This window comes from Anolis sagrei, chromosome 2 (genome assembly GCF_037176765.1).
Source record: "Anolis sagrei isolate rAnoSag1 chromosome 2, rAnoSag1.mat, whole genome shotgun sequence".
Lineage (NCBI taxonomy): Eukaryota > Metazoa > Chordata > Lepidosauria > Squamata > Dactyloidae > Anolis > Anolis sagrei.
Window position 1 is genome coordinate 91413281 of NC_090022.1, and position 16393 is coordinate 91429673.

At 38.3% G+C, this 16393-nt stretch overlaps 1 protein-coding gene across 1 annotated transcript; it reads right to left on the reverse strand.

The window, feature by feature from the left end:
- Positions 1 to 1042: 1042 nt before the first annotated feature.
- On the reverse strand, positions 1043 to 16109 carry C2H5orf24 (chromosome 2 C5orf24 homolog). Its single transcript, XM_060765297.2, has 2 exons — positions 15849 to 16109; positions 1043 to 5607 (listed from the first exon to the last, which is right to left on the reverse strand). Exon 2 carries the CDS (start codon positions 5602 to 5604, stop codon positions 5038 to 5040), a length of 567 nt encoding a protein of 188 aa, XP_060621280.1. The 5' UTR covers positions 5605 to 5607; positions 15849 to 16109; the 3' UTR covers positions 1043 to 5037.
- Between the last annotated feature and the right edge of the window lie 284 nt (positions 16110 to 16393).

The following is a 16393-nucleotide window of genomic DNA, read 5'->3' on the forward strand; positions in this document are numbered from 1 at the left end:
TTGCATTTACTAGTCTCCTTTTTCTTCCAAACAGAATGTCTTAACATTTGTAAAGGGAACTGAAACAGTGTTTTATTAACAGTACTGTGTATTAGAGAGGCTATTCTGGGCTTCATATGGTAAAGGATATATTTTTAAGTACTATCTTTTAGTGCTGTGCACAATGAATACTTTAATATTTTGATATTCCTTTTGTATTATATATTAAGATTTAGGTGACCTATAAGAAGAAACCAAAGCCTTTTCATAGCTGAAAGTTTAAATACATTTATACAATGTATTTATACAATTATTGTATGAAATACAATAATTGTAGGTAGTCATGCTGACACATTTGAAAAGAACACCCCAAAGCTACAATATGGTATTTCTATTAAGACAAAAGGATCGTGACATCAGGAGATAGCTTTTGCATTCTATCAGTCTTGTTCAAGTTGATAAATAAAATGGGGGTATGAAGGTGGGAGAAATCATAGCATGATCTTAAAGCCCCTAAATCTGATATTGTAATGTGATTTCAGCACCACAAGAACCACAGGTTTGGGGCCTAGTGTGACAAACATTTTAAATCAAATTTACATGCCAAAACTGCAAATGTGAAGGTACAACTGTATAGTACAAATAGGCTACAAAATGCTCATTATTTCAGGCTTATCATCTTATACAAATGCTCCAGTCCAATCTAGAATACTCCAGGAATGCCTGTATGTCCTGATCTCCTAATGGTCCCTCTAACTGGTAATGTTGGTAGACATTTTCTGCCTACTTTAAGAAGCCACGTGTGATACAGGGAGCAGCACAATGGGAGAACCAGAAAGGAGTCTGTAAGGATTTTGGTGGTTGGAAAAGATTAACACGATTGTATTTCCATCAAATGCAGGATAAAGCTGGAAAAGCAAATTGATTTATTTTCCCTTTACACAACTGATTAAATTATGATGACAGGAAATTAGGATTTGCTGTCCTAATTTTCTTCTGACATGTAAAATGTTACTTGGAATCCTGAGGTCATATGGCAAGAATATAAAACATGATAAAGTACTTGGTGTTTAGGGCAATTACTTTATTAATAAATATACATCCATATGGTGATGTAAATAATACAGATCATGAACACTACTCCATTCCCATACAGACAATTGCACATGAGTAGCTGAAGTTCATGGACTTAAGAACATACACAGTATCTAATCAGACTTTTTACAGCAGAAGACAAGGTGATGATACTTAATGAGCAATTGTTTCCACTAAAAATAACATGTTTCATAGGAAACACAAGTTGTGAATGATGAAAATGTGGACGTGGCCCATTTAAGCATAAGTTTATTAAACTTTAACAACGTTACTATAACTTTCAAGATGAAATCGGTTTATACATAGCAGACTCATTTAAATGAGATACTTATTTTGGAAAAAAAAGCCAAAGGAAAGGTTGCTTTAGTGTTCTTTCTGGTGTGCATAACTATATTTGAACTATGTTAAATGTATGTATAATAAAAATATGTAAGCATAGGCAGAAATCCAGAGCTCTGATTGCAAGCAACTCTTTTGTATTCAGTAAGTTATGTTATACTTTACTGTACATATAGTAATGAAAAACAGAGCTTATGAAATAGGACAAAAGTTATTTCTGCCACTGCCTTTCAAAACTCTTGAAAATGTAAAAAAAAAATATTGATATTAACTGCTTTCTGCATTGTAGATTAGGGAATTTCTTACCCATATAATTGATTTAACTGAATTTGTCCAAAGACTGAAAGAAAGTCTGGAATACAATAAAATGGTCCACTGCAAAATAATGGTGGATGAGTCTTAATCGATGACATTTAATGATTTTTTAAAAACTGCAATACATGAAAAAAACCTAGGTGCAGTGAATGAAACTGCCTGCCTTTTCTTCAAAAAGTGCTATTTTCACAATATTTAGTCCCCTTTGTGATTAAAGCCTCTACTAATGGCTGTGTCAAGATTTTGAAAATATCCAGTGCAAGACTTCAAACTTAGTAGTTAAACGTTATTTGGTTCTATAGTTTAAGTAAATCTCATCAGAAAGTGATCAGTAATTTCTGTTTGTGTTTAAAGTAGAGGCTTCTTCAGTATAGATCCTTATTAATGCTTAAAGATACTAAATGCTTTATTAAAAAATAAGACAAAATGTATATGTTTAACAAAAAAAGTAAAGAAAGTAGAAGTCTGACATGTAGATTTTCTGAACAGTGCCAATACACATCAACAATCCTAGCTAAAAGCAGATGTATATAATATAAAATTATCATTTTGCTTTACAAATCATGTATTAATACTACAATGAAAAAGGGCATTCCTCTTCCCACTGCCCAATAATATCAAAGTATAAGAATGAACATGCTGTTTCAGTGTTTGTCATGACAAGAGACAGTGTTACAAAAAGAAGAAGAGCACAATGTATTCTGAAGACTATATACAAGAGTAGCAAAAATATTTGAATATATCATTCAAACATCTCATGTCCTTGACTTTTGCTTTCCCCCCACATCATGGCACTTGTAAACCACAGTAGAGGATAAATGAACTGGAATCAGGAAATGCCCAACAGTGTTCTTCTGGCCTCATTAACAAATCCAAGGTGTTAAAACTGCCTTTAGAAAAATGGAAGAGGGTTTTTATTTTTCCACAACTGACAACATTAGCCTTTGAAATGGGTGTATTCAATCTCATAAAATAAACATAAATGAGCTTACATTGCTTACATAATTTCATTATTTTCTTAGCATACTTGAATACAAAATTCACTATACTAGAACAACAATGCACTTATGTTAACTCCCAAAATGCTGAATGGCATCTCTAAGAAGATGCACATGTCAGAAGTTGAAGAAAGAATAGCATGAGAAAAGGAGGAGGTGATAAGTAGTAGTCACTCAAAGGTACACTGGTGACATGCAACTTGCTCCTTGCCATAAATGTATGTCATTCTTGTTTTTACATTCAGCTGCTTTCCAAGAAAGGTCAGAAAGAGTCTGAAGCAGTCTTTCCAGTTGGGAGAAAAAGATTGTGTAACAAAAAGAGTCCTGAGGGTTAATTAGCTCACATTAGCATTGTGTGTGTGTCGAAAGTTTCACACTGTGGGGAAAAATAAGTTTCATACCTCCAAAGTTACTTGAAGAAGTATATAATGAGCTTCATAGCTACAGCAATAATAATAATAATAACAAACCCGATTTTACTAGCAGTTTAGCTGCCATTAGTTTACATGATTAAAGAGCCTTCCAGTACTGTTGAGGTTCATGGTTGCCAGTGCATACAAAGTCCCCCAAAAACAATTCAATACCTATTATAAAATACAGGAGAAAGTCCAGCTCATTATGAGTTAGGCATCACTGGAACACCTGAAGGCTTGCTGCTTTTTTCCTGATAAAAAAGGCATGAAATGACATCCATTTCTGAAGCTGTCATTACCAAAAATCAGAGTTGTCATATCAAAACATCAGCAGGCCACATCATTTTATTTTACAAAGAAAAAAAAAGAATACCGTTCATTTTAATCTCTCTAATTAACCTGAAAGACTTCTGCCCCCATGAATTTGTAAATATGTATTCATAACTTCTTTATCATGTCTATGTGAAGATAAAATTAAAAAATAATAATCTATAACTATATGTAAACTTAGTTTCTGACAAGCTATAATTCTAAAGAAATATTTGGAATATCCTCAATATTGAGAGTTTTCTTCCATTACAATGTAATATGTGTATTATACATTGTATCCCTTTCTCATACAAACATTTGAAAATAACAACACATACCCAATTTAATGTAGAACATTTATTTTAGGTGCATAAAATGTCAGAAAATGTATTTATAGTTCTGCACCTCCATGCATAGATGTATTCCTATAGTCTGTTATATATCTGGGTCTATAAACACATCAAATTACAACTTGGTTGTGCATCAGCTGTATCATTTCCAATTATGAACCATGAAATGTCTTCCTTTGGTAAATATATGCTCTCTTAGCTACAGTATGAGTGATAAATAATAAGACTTCTACTGGCAATACTATTAAAAATGACAACATCTTCTATCTGAAAAGGTGTGTTTAAGTCACACCAAGTATTTTTAAAAACTGCAGATATTGTAAATTATTTGGAATTCATAAATTTATGGACAGATCTGGGATAAAAGCCAAATATTATACACATCTGTGGAGACCCAAGGTTATCTAAATCACTTGGAAGTTAAAAGTACAAAAATGTGTAAAATCTTAGTCAAAATCTCAACTAGGACTATAAGTAATATGCATATTTGATAGCACTTTTTGGAAGTTATTTGTAAAACATTTCAAATATTTAATTTTTGTAATCTGGTATGTGTAGTCTTAGGTATATGTCAGTGGCCAATAATTAGTATATTGAGAAGAGTTGCCAAACTTTAATGGCAAAATAGCACTTCAAAAATATCAGGTGTTGAAAATACTGAATTACTCGAAACTGATAGCACTTTTAACACAATGACTGCCTGGAATGACAACTTTTTGAAAAATATATTTTTTTTAAGTTTTGAAGTATCTACAAATACTTGAGGTCTGTGTTAGGTTCCAGCAATTGTGGAAAATTTATTTTATAGTCTCTCCTACTTAAACATGAAAAAGGGGGGAAAGGTAAAATACATTGCAAAATTGACAGAACAATTATTAGTAAAACGGTACTAAATGATTGGCTTTTGTTAGTCTATTTTTATATATTTTTCAATTTATTGTGACTTTAAATAACCTAGGAGACAGAATTCCTTTATTTCAGTCAGTTGTTAACCACTTAGCTGAGATGGTCAGACAAGTATTTTGTCACTTAGAATATTAATAATTACTTTCTGGAAACAAACAAGGGCATCACTGAGGAGTCCACTTCTAAACACAAAAAACATACATGATTATGATATGACATCTTAAAAAAATAAAACAGAAGAAAGTAAGTTATGGAAAAGTTACAAAATAAGTGAAAAAACATGCCACAAGTTGGATAATTTAAAAAAGAATTACTGTTCAGATTCCTCCTTCTTCATTCAGTGGGTTGCTTGATTTTACTACTTGTCTCAGCGGCAGCATGCAAAGCTCTGTTATGGACCACAGAGTAAGGGAAGGCTGCACTGCTACAAGTATAACTTAGATTAGCACGCTGTGAGAGAGCTTTAATGCTACCTGGAGGTCTCCCTGGGCTGACTTTGTATCCTGCAGCTTTAGTTGTACCCAAGGGCCTGCCTGGACTTGTCTTAAATCCAGCTGCTTTGGTGGTTCCCAGCGGTCTACCTGTGCTTGTTCTGTATCCCGCTGATTTTGTGGTCCCCGAAGGTCTTCCACGTTTACCAGATCTGTTGAGATTTTTCTTTTTCTTCAGTTCATCTTTCGTCTCTATACTCCTGCCACTTGTGGTCTGCAAATGTGGCTCATTTAATGGATCTTGTCTCTGGCATGGTATTGGCTTGTGGCTGACTGTGTGGCCATACTTTGTTTGTTGCGTCGAATATAAATCAAACTGGTCAGCTGGTGTCCCGTTGTCATCATTAAGACAAGAACTCTTTCCAGTCCCACAGAAAGGGGAGTTACCACTTGCAACAGGATGCATCATTTTCTATGAAAAATAAATTTTAAAATTGAAATAAATGTATTAAATGATGAAAACATACAACAGCAAAGCATTTATTTGATTTACGACTATAAATTTCAATTCAAATTAGATAAATTGGCTCAGAACATAAACCAATCTTTACACAAGAAGTTGTTAGAAGAAAGGACCATTCCAAAGCGCTATCAATGTCTACTTACACCGCACCCTCCATGACTGCTAATTGCATAGTTCTATATTTATCTTTGAGGCAGTATAAAAGCCTTAATAATATCAGCATTAAAATAACTCATACTTTCAAATTGTGCAAAAAATGAAGGCATTTAAATAAATGTGAGGTTTGAAAATACTCTTTTAGGGAATAACTGGATCCAAACTAATATAAAGCAATGAACTAATTTAACATCATCATCATCATCATCATCATCATCATCAAAAGCAGCACTTTTTGCCCACTTCTGGATTCAAGGCAGCTGATAACAGAGAAAAAGAAAAACACATAATTAAAATTCACAAAATACAAAAGTTAAGAAGTGATCAAACTATTATTTATCTACTGCATTTATATACCACCTTTCCCCCATTTCAGCACTCAAGGAAACTCATGAACAATAACACAAAATTAAAGAAGGTGTACAATAAACATAATTTAAAAGATCACCATTTTAAAAGTCATAAATCAAACAACATCAAATAATTCAAAACACAAAAATTCAAACTACAGCAATAAAACAGAGAACATAAACAAAAGTCTTCACCTTTCTGAGAAAGTACAGTAGGGAAGATATCAGTTTAACCTCTCTGGGAAAGAAATTCCAGAGTCTGTGAGCAGCCACTAAGATAGTAATCTCTTTTGTTCCAATCAGATGGACCTATGAGAGTGGTATGATTCAGATGGGTCTCCCCAGCAGATCTCAATGCATGGGCTGGTTCATAAGGGAGAACGCAGTCCTTTTAAGAAGCTGGATCTATGCTATACAGAGCGTTAGGAATCTAAACTAGCTCTTTAGAAACAGACTGCCAGCAAGCAAAGATGTTGTAACAGGGAGTTGTGTGCTCCTTGAAGCCAGCTCCAGTTGGCAATCTGGATACAGCTCCTTGGGTCAGCAAAAGGTTTTTGAACACTCTTCAAAGACAGCCCCACACAGAGCATGTTATAGTAATCCAATCAGGATGCAACTAGGCATGTATCAATGAGGACAGATCTGAAGTTTCAAGGAAAAGGCACAGCTGAAGCACAGATCTTAACTGTGTAAATACACTCCTAGCCACTGCTGAAACCTGCACTTATTGGCTCAGGATTTAACCCAGGAGCACACCCAAGCTGAAGAGAAGGTAACATTGTCTAGCACAAACTGGATCTTAATTCCCTGTTTTTTGACTGACTAGGAGTACATCTAACTCGACTGGATTAAGTGTCAAACTGTTTGGCATTATCTAGTCAATTACTGATGACATGCATTGATTTAGGACTGAAACAGTTTATTTGGTTTACTGTGGAAAAAAGTGATGGAGTTGGGTGTCATCCACATACTGAGCAATTACCACCCATCTTAAAAAGAGCTCACCAAATTTATGTCTCAATAAGTATTGTTCTCAAATTGCATTTTAAGAAGTGTACCAATTATGCTACACAGAAATTTCAAGGAAATTGGTTTTTTTTCTTTTTTTTTCTTTTTTTCTTGTGTAAGGTTAGTAACAATATGGCAGTATCGAGGTTCACAAAAAATATTGCATTTATTTGAACAAATGGGAATTCTACTGCAGTGCTAAGAAACTAACTGTTCAACCAGCCTCTTTGACAGAATGGTATTCAAGTTAAGGTTGAAATCTCCCAGAATGGGTGGCTCTCTGGTCAAACAGAGGCTTCCATTAACAAGTTAAGGAAACAATTTCCAACTATTCCCCTTCCTCAGTGCATTTCCTTCATCTCTTGCATGGTTCCAAATAAACTCTAGAGCAGATTTTGAAGGGGGGGGGGGCGGGTACAGGAAACAGAAGAATATAAACAAACTACATCTACTGGGAACACAGAGCCTTCAATATACTTCTGCGATCAAATGGGAGGGTTGCCATTTGAGATATCTCTTAATTATTTATATTATCTTGAGAAGAGACGATCCAGTTACTGGAGATATAAAACAAAGCTATCAACCAAATTAAAGCACAAATCCTTTAATTTCTATGCTTCTTTCCAAGTAGCAAACCAGCCCCTGGACGCCTGCAGATTTTTGAATTGATTTCTGTCAAAGACTTGTTGGTCTTTAGATTTCCTAGGACCACTAGTACAGATATATCCTCTTCTATTTCATTATTTTCCCTCCAGGTTTAGAAGACGGCTACTAGAGGTCAAGCAAGAAAGCAGAAGACCTTGCTTTTAATTTGCTTTGATTGTGTGTTCCCATGTATGAGAAGAGGTTGAACTGGATGGCCCTTGTGGTCTCTTTCAACACTATTGTTCTATGAATGAAAGCCAACCATTTCTGATAAGCACAAACCATTTTTAAATGCAAAAAGAACAGAAGCAAAAAAAACCCTTTCTGTTCCTACTTTATTGTCCGAGTGTTATTGTGAAAACCTACTGCTTTGATTAATCAATGAATCAGTGCAAACACCAGCTTGCTTACTTTAAATGGTTAGGCATAGCTTTACAAACAATATAATCTGTACTTGCCTTGTCCTGCAGTACAATAATTCAGATGTCTATATGAGTTCATTGAAGTGAGCCCCAAATAAATGACCACAGGATTTCAACCTTAATGGTTTCCATATTATACACAAAATGAGAAGCCCTGTTAACATAGGCTCATAGTATAATTCTATGTGTGTTTAATAAACATTTAGTCTCACTTTACAGATTAGAATTTATTGCTATTTTACTTTGTTTGAAATAGCAGACCTAGACTTCTAGTATCTTTGTGCAGGAATAAGCAACTGGGAACAAAGGCCAGACAAAGATATAAGGTTTTAGAATCCCTGACTATACCATAAAGCTATCCTAATGCAAAATGTTTACATTTTAGTAACTCAGACTGAAATATATAGTGCCAGTAAAATCAAATAAGGCTTTGAATCTTTCTGTTAAGACAACAGCCTAAATCTAATGAAGAGTTAGGGCATGCTTAAGGGTCACTGATATTCATGATCTAAGCATGCCTAACTCTACTTCAGATGGTTTCCTACACTGAAGTAACTTATAGCAAGCTGTATGATGTTGCAAATGTTATAACATAACAACAAAATGCTATTAATGCTTCTTGCCGCACACACAAGAAACACCAAAACATGCACATTCATTACATTTTATTGCAAGCCGCTTTGGGTTTTATATAAATACATATCATATACAATTTCCACACAGGAAATTTGTACCATTGTCAAGTGACTCAGATTTCCACTATCTTTATTTTACACAAACACATGACAGTAACATATATGTCTCATGAGAGATATCCAATATTGTGCATGTTGACTTTCACTTGTACAAAACCCTATTCCATTGTCCTCCCAACACAGGAAAACCACACACACAGCAAAAACATGTTGGGAACTGCAAGGGGAGGGAAATGTCTATTGGCAGATTGACACAGCTAGTTTTCACACTGTATTATTCCTTGACTACATTACTGTCGCAGGAACAAAAGTGGCAAACAGAAGAGCTATGCAGGTTATTAGTAAGAAATACTAATAGCCTGGAGACTACACAAATTAAAAAAGTATGATTCTGTAGTATTTCAAACCTGCAAGAAACAGCATGTAGTAACTGAAATTGAATATCCTATACTAATTGTACACAGAAGCAAACCCCACTGAACTCAATTGAGTTTATATTTTCGTAGACATATAGGGCTGCATTATTAACCAAAACGTTCTGATAAAACAGCAGTGTTTAATCAAAATACTTTGAATATAAAAGACAGCAAGTACATTGACAGATATTATCCTACCTAATTAGAAGAAACAGCTCTTCTAAGATAATGTCTGCTACTAAATCGTGCATCTCACTTAAAAACATGTTTCAGATTAATCATTTCACAAATGGAAAGGCTCTTCCAATTTGCAAAATTCACAAGGATGCATCAGAGAGTCCACACTGTAGTCTCATCTTGCTCCACTAGGTTTTGAAGCCCAGCAATGTAGCCTTTCAGGAAGTGCAAGGAAGAAAAATAATTACAAGGATCATCTCTAAGAGGAATTATTGAAGGTATGCCTACACTTTGAAAGTATTACCTTTATGCATATGCAAAAAGTCAATCAACTAATAAGTATACAATTGACAGAGATTATAGCTTTATAATCTGTCAATGTCTTCCAAATCATTTCATGAATTAAGGAGACACAAGTTTCTCAGCTTCTTCCAGTAAACTGCTATGCAACTCTTGTGCATTTGCATTTTTTTCTGGCAAAGAGCAGAATATTATTCTAACAGCCCAACAGTTCTGTACTGCCTTTCTTCTCTGATGGAACTCAAGTATAAGAATATATTCCTTGATCATCTTGCAGGCACGCTTGGTGGGGACACGAGACAGGGCCTTCTCTGTGGTGGCCCCCCGACTCTGGAACGCCCTCCCAAAAGATCTCAGACAGGCCCCTACATTGGCAGTCTTTAGAAAGAACTTGAAGACCTGGCTGTTCCGATGCGCCTTTCCAGAATAGGAATCTCCAATAACAAGTCCCAGAAGCACTTTTGTAGAACTAAGATTGCTGCACACTGCACTTGCCCTACAAGCCTCACACACCACCTATCACATAAGCACTTTTAATCCTGTACCCCTTACTCTGGCCTGGCCCAGTTTACACAGTGTCTTGATGTATTCTTTATTGCATGTCGTTAATATTGCTTTAACTGTTTTTAATTTTGCTTTAGGTATTGTATTGTTGTGTTGTGTTTTGAGGCCTTGGCCTTTGTAAGCCGCATCGAGTCCTTCGGGAGATGCTAGCGGGGTACAAATAAAGTTTAATAAAAAAATAAATTTAAAAAAATCATCCCATTCAAGCACTGGCCAGGCCTGTTTAGTTTCAGCAAGGCTGCTGCAACCTGTATCATGACCTGATTCATGACCTGAATTTAAATTCCTATATTTTTTTGTAAGTTAAGCTGAATTTATCCTGTTTAATTGCTCTGTTTCCATGCTATTTCGTATGCTATTATAATTTTCTATCCACCTTATTGAACCACTTTATCCATTAACCAGTTTGCATAGTGGCCTTCTTCCTCCACCCTCCAAAATTAGTTTGCTGTTGCTTGATGCTTATTACTGTTATGCTGTTTTATACTATTTAAATTTGTTATTGTTCTGTTTTTAATTGTATTTTGCCTGGGCTTGGCCCCATGTAAGCTATCCCAAGTCCCTTTGGGGAGATGGAGGCAGGGTAGAAAAATAAAGTTCTTCCTCAACTTCTTCTGCATGGTGTGCTCTAAGTGGCCTGATAAGTGAGACTCTAGAATAAGCTCACAACAAATCCACTAATGGGGGAATGGGAGTTGACTTTCAAGCCACTGTCTTCTAGCCCAATCATTTGCTTCCTGACAGTAAACAACTGTTGATGTTTGTGGCTTTTATCATTAAAACAAGGAATTGTTACTGCAATCCACATATTGCAGTCTTATCAAAATCAGTTTTCATGGGGCCCCCCTCATATGTCACATGCATAAATCCACTGAAGTAACTAATGAAAAAAACATCAGAAAAACTTTTGAACATGCCAAAGACTGTTCTGAACCTTAAGGGTTTTTTTTAAGTCAGCATTTTCATAACTGATTTTACATCAGACTGAGCAATGAACTCAACTTCTTTCCTAAGGACTCAGAGTCCAAATTAGAATAGCTGGTAGATGCACAGAACAAGTTACCAATGTGAACTTATTTCTAAGGACTTGCTTGGAACTAGGTTCACAGAATGCAGCAAAGTATAGATCTATATGTTTTGCAAACAATGCTACAATAAACGGAACTGTATATATAATTAGTTCATACTAGATGTATTCAAAATAATACCATTCAGCAATCAACAATCTCTTCTTACTTACTGCATCTTATAGATAAGTGTTAGTTTTATATATTTATAAAATAAGGTGAGTTTAATATTTCCATTACATACACAGTAATCAGAAAAAAAATAAAAGGCAGAGAGAGAGAGCAATGAAAACAAATTCCAAAGACAAAATGTGTGTGAGGTACAAGATATGTAATTCATCTCAGTTATTGGGTGGCCACATCCAATAGGACAGTGCAAAAGCAGCTTACTCCAGTTCTTCCCGCCACCCATCATTGCTCCCCCCCCTCCATACAGTACTAGAGTTTGAGTATTCCTCCTCTTCTATATACCCTTTAATGGTTTTGTATATATTAGGAGGATGATTTATTGCGAGCAATGGAGAAATTATAAGACTGAGGGATACATGTAAGGGGTAGCTGCCTGGTGAGTGTTACCAGCAATCTGCACAGGTTGAGTACTTTTGTCTGAAATACTTGGACCAAAGGTGTTTTTGACTTTTTCAAATTTTGGAATACCTCTATTTGTACACATATATCAAATATACTGACATATGTCGATCACATATAGAAGTCGAGGGCAAGTTTTGAAGCCCAAACTATGGATTTTGATATGACCTGAAGTGAAAGGTCAATCTATGGGGGAAGGAAAAGCACCAGAACCACCTTGAGGCAATTGCTCCTGGTTGCTGCAACTTCTGTTTCCCCACCCTGGCATTCACAAAGGCCTGGAGTGATGCCATGGCAGGCAGAGTAGAGGAGGCTGGTGTTTCTTGTAGGTTCTCCTGGGACAGGCTAAGCTCTCACCTTTCACCATTCTACTCAGAGGGGGCATGATTCCCTTTTTTCCTTAACAGTTAAGGTATAGTATTTACATTAATCCACAGATAAATTAACTCATGATTTTTAGTTCAATCTTGATGAAAGCTTTCACACATATACAAGAGTGTATACAGTACATAACGAGATACATTGTACATGGATCCCAAGTATAAACATGAAATCCATATAACTTTCCTATACACCTGAAAATATTTTGTACACAATATTTTAAAGAATATTGTGCATGAAACAAACTTTGTGCACATTGAACCATCAGAAAGCAAAACTGTCCCTATCTCAGCCCCTCGTGGACAATTTTGGATACTGGTGAATTTTGGATTTCTGTATAAGGGCTGCTCAACTTGCAATGGGTTTTCTGGTTTAGTGCTATATCATTTTCAATCTCATACTTTTAAAGTGAGTTTTTAGTTCTATAAACAATTTTACATTATTTTAATGTTGCCTTATTTATTTATTTGTGTGTGTACTTTATTTTTTATCCTGCCTTTCTACCAATAAAGGGACTCTAGGAGGCTAAATGAATAAGTAGGTTGCTGTGAGTTTTCCGGGCTGTATGGCCATGTTCCAAAAGCATTCTCTCCTGATGTTTCACCCAAATCTATGAACTTTTGACTGTGTGAGACAGGTGTGAATGTTGAATTTGGCCAGTTTGATTAGCATTTAGTTGCCTTACAGCTTCAAAGCTTGGCTGGTTGCTGCCTGGAGGGATCCTTTGTTGGGAGGTTGAGACAGTGACCCCTTGCAACATTCACACCTGCCTCACACAGAAAAGAGTTTTCTTTCACCCTGGACATTGCACAGATATATAAACATCACTTTGCCTAGTTTCCAATAGACCTCACAACCTCTGAGGATGCCTGCCATAGATGTGGATGAAACGGCAGGAAATAATGCTTCTGGAACATGGCCTTACAGCCTGGAAAACTCACAGCAACTCAGTGATTCTGGCAATGAAAGCCTTCAACAACGCAATGAATAAGTCATCTTTAGCGGGTTTTAACAATATATGTGGGTGTACACTGAACCATCAGAAAGCAAAGGTGGCCCTATCTGAGCCACGGATGAAGACAGGTTGGGAGTGTTTCAGGCTTCTGGATCAGGGATATTCCGCTTGTATCAGTTTTCAAAGCTGCTCAGACTATTCACCCAGTCCTTTACTTAGGACACTTGAGTGGCTATATCAGCCTCTAACATGGTCTCTCTCTGCCTTGCCTTTTGTTCCTATTCAGCAGGACAGCGGGGAAAGGAAGGGAAGGGCACGCTCTTACCCTTTCTACACAAGCTGCCTGTTTATTTTGAAGGGACCACCCCCATTTTCAGCAAAGACTGAAAGGAGATTGTTGGAGCAGCAGCCGCAGACCAATCCACATTTACATCTCGAAAACCCAAAGATGGGAGGCAGGAACCAGTAATATTACTGTTATGAAGGCATATTCAAGAGCCCAGTTGGGAGAGTGGGAGGGAGGGAGAAAAGAAAGAGGTAGCAAAAGTCCATTTTACATTCTGGGGACATTAAAGAACAGCCCCTTTGCTCTTAAGCTTCAGGAAGAAACTTAAAACCTGGCTATTTAAGCAAACCACTGGGGATTAATATGACCCATAAATATTATGGAAGAATGGCACAGCAATTGGTTCAATGTTTACAAAGCTCAGTTGGTGCTAGACTTTTGGTATGTTTTAATTGTTTGAAAGACTATTTTAATTGATATGTATATGTTTTCTACAGTTTTATAAGATATTGTTATTGCCTGAATCTGGGACTGAATTACTGCCATAGTATGTAAGCCGCCCTGAGTCCTCCTTCAGGGGTGAGAAGGGTGGGGGTATAATTTATTTATTTACTTCATTGTGTGGATGGACCCTCAGCTAACCCAGTTGAAAGCAGATATTATGGGATTTTCTGCCTTGATATTCTGGGGCCCTTCCACACAGTCCTATATCCCAGAATATCAAGGCACGAAATCCCACAATATCTGCTTTGAACTGGGTCATCTGAGTCCACACTCAGGGCCCTTCCACACTGCCCTATATCCTGGAATATCATGGCAGAAAAGCCCACATTATCTGAGTGTGGACTCAGATAAACCAGTTCAAAGCAAATATTGTGGGATTTACTGCCTTGGTATGTTGGGATATAGGGTTGTATGCAGGAGTGGTTCAACCATTACGCAAAGTAAGCATTTGCAGTATAGTTGATTTTGCCCAAGGGCGCTCTTGAGGTGCTCTTGGGGGAAAATAGACCTATGCAAGTTGTAGTTTCTGGGATGTATAGTTCACCTACAATCAAAGAACATTCTGAACTCTACCAATGATGGAATTGAACCAAATATGGCACACAGAACTCCAACGACGACATATCAGTGATTGGTGGGGGGGGGGGGGGGATACTGTTTGCTTACCATTGAAAATTACCTAGGGCTGCCTCTGGTTGTATGGAAGGGCCTTTATAGGTCAGGAAAATGTGCACCACCACCACCCCCATCCTGGGTGAATTGAGGCCTCCCAATATCACTCCTGATAGCATTTAATGTCGTTTTGTGTTTTTTTTTCAAACATCAAAAACATCTTTAATCATATTTCTTATCATGATTTTTAAATTTCCATTACAACTTATGCTACATATAACTCTATCACACACCTTTTATCAACTTATACATATTGTATTTCTTAATAATAATAATAATTTGGAAGCTTTTAAACAGGGGCTGGATGGCCATCTGTCAGGGGTGATTTGAATGCAATATTCCTGCTTCTTGGCAGGGGGTTGGACTGGATGGCCCATGAGGTCTCTTCCAACTCTTTGATTCTATGATTATACCGTTTTTCCCTCTTCCCCTTACCCCTTCACCAGGACCAACCAACTCATGTTGTTTCACCATTCCAAGATGTCATTGTTTCTCTTGCTGGCTTATACCCCTTTCCCTCTAATGTCGTGAAAGCATAGTGGAGTGGAAGGGGGAGGAAAGGAAGGGGCAGCAAGGCTCCCCTTTGTGTGCTGGGGAATGGAGCGGCTGAAGGCGCTCTCTTGGGGAAGCCTTGGCCCAATGCAGAAAGGCGGCAAGAGGCAGGAAAACCGGGCCCGCTCCCGCCCTGGGTGGAAGGAAAGAAGGAAGGAAGGAAGGAAGGAAGGAAGGAAGGAAGGAAGGAAGGAAGGAAGGAAGGAAGGAGGGAGGCCTCTCAATAACACCCGAAGAGTGCGGAGAGGGGGGTGAGTTGCTTCCGGCTCCTTCTTTCAGAAACTGCGTTTGAGGGACTGGCGGAGGGGAGGGGTCTTTCCTTCCTTCCTTCCTTTCTTCCCTTCCCTCTCCCTCCGGCCTCCACACAGGGCCAGCTTCTTTTTGGAGGTGGGGGGGGGGGAGGTTGAGGCTCCATCTTGGAGCGGGGCGAAACGCGGGGCGGCTCCTCCTACCTGAGGCGGTGCTGCTTCTTCGGGGGATCGGGTCCGAGGGGCAGGCAGGCAGGCCGGGGCTGGGGCCCCTCCCCGCCAGAGGGCAGCCGGCTTCCTCCCTCCCTCCCTCCTTCCTTCTCGGGCGGACCCGGGCTTGCAGGCCGCGAAGGCAAAGGGCCACAAGCCGAGCGGAGGAGCCAAAGACCAGAGGCGCTGCAGGGAGCCGTGGCGGCGGCGTGCGCGCTCTTGGGCCGCGGGAGCGAGCAAATCAGCGCGCGCCTGCGTGCGTGCGTGGAGCGGAGGGAGGGAGGAAAGGAGGGAGGGAGGAAAGGAGGGAGAGGCCTCGAGGGGCGGGTTGCGCGGAGGGAGGTGCTGGGAAGAGCGGGAAGGAGGGGCGGAGGGAGGGGAGGCTGGGCGGGGAACGGCCCATTGTAGTAGACCAGGCAAGGGCCAACTTGGGCCTTCCAGGGTGTTTGGGACTTCAACTCCCACCATTCCTCACGGCCTCAGGCCCCTTCCTTTTCCCCCTCAGCCGCTTAAGTCCAAAACACCCTGGAAGGCCCAAG

What these genes read in the sequence shown, in the direction of transcription:
- C2H5orf24 (XM_060765297.2), bottom strand. Translation starts at nt 5,604, where the DNA reads ATGATGCATCCTGTTGCAAGTGGTAACTCCCCTTTCTGTGGGACTGGA.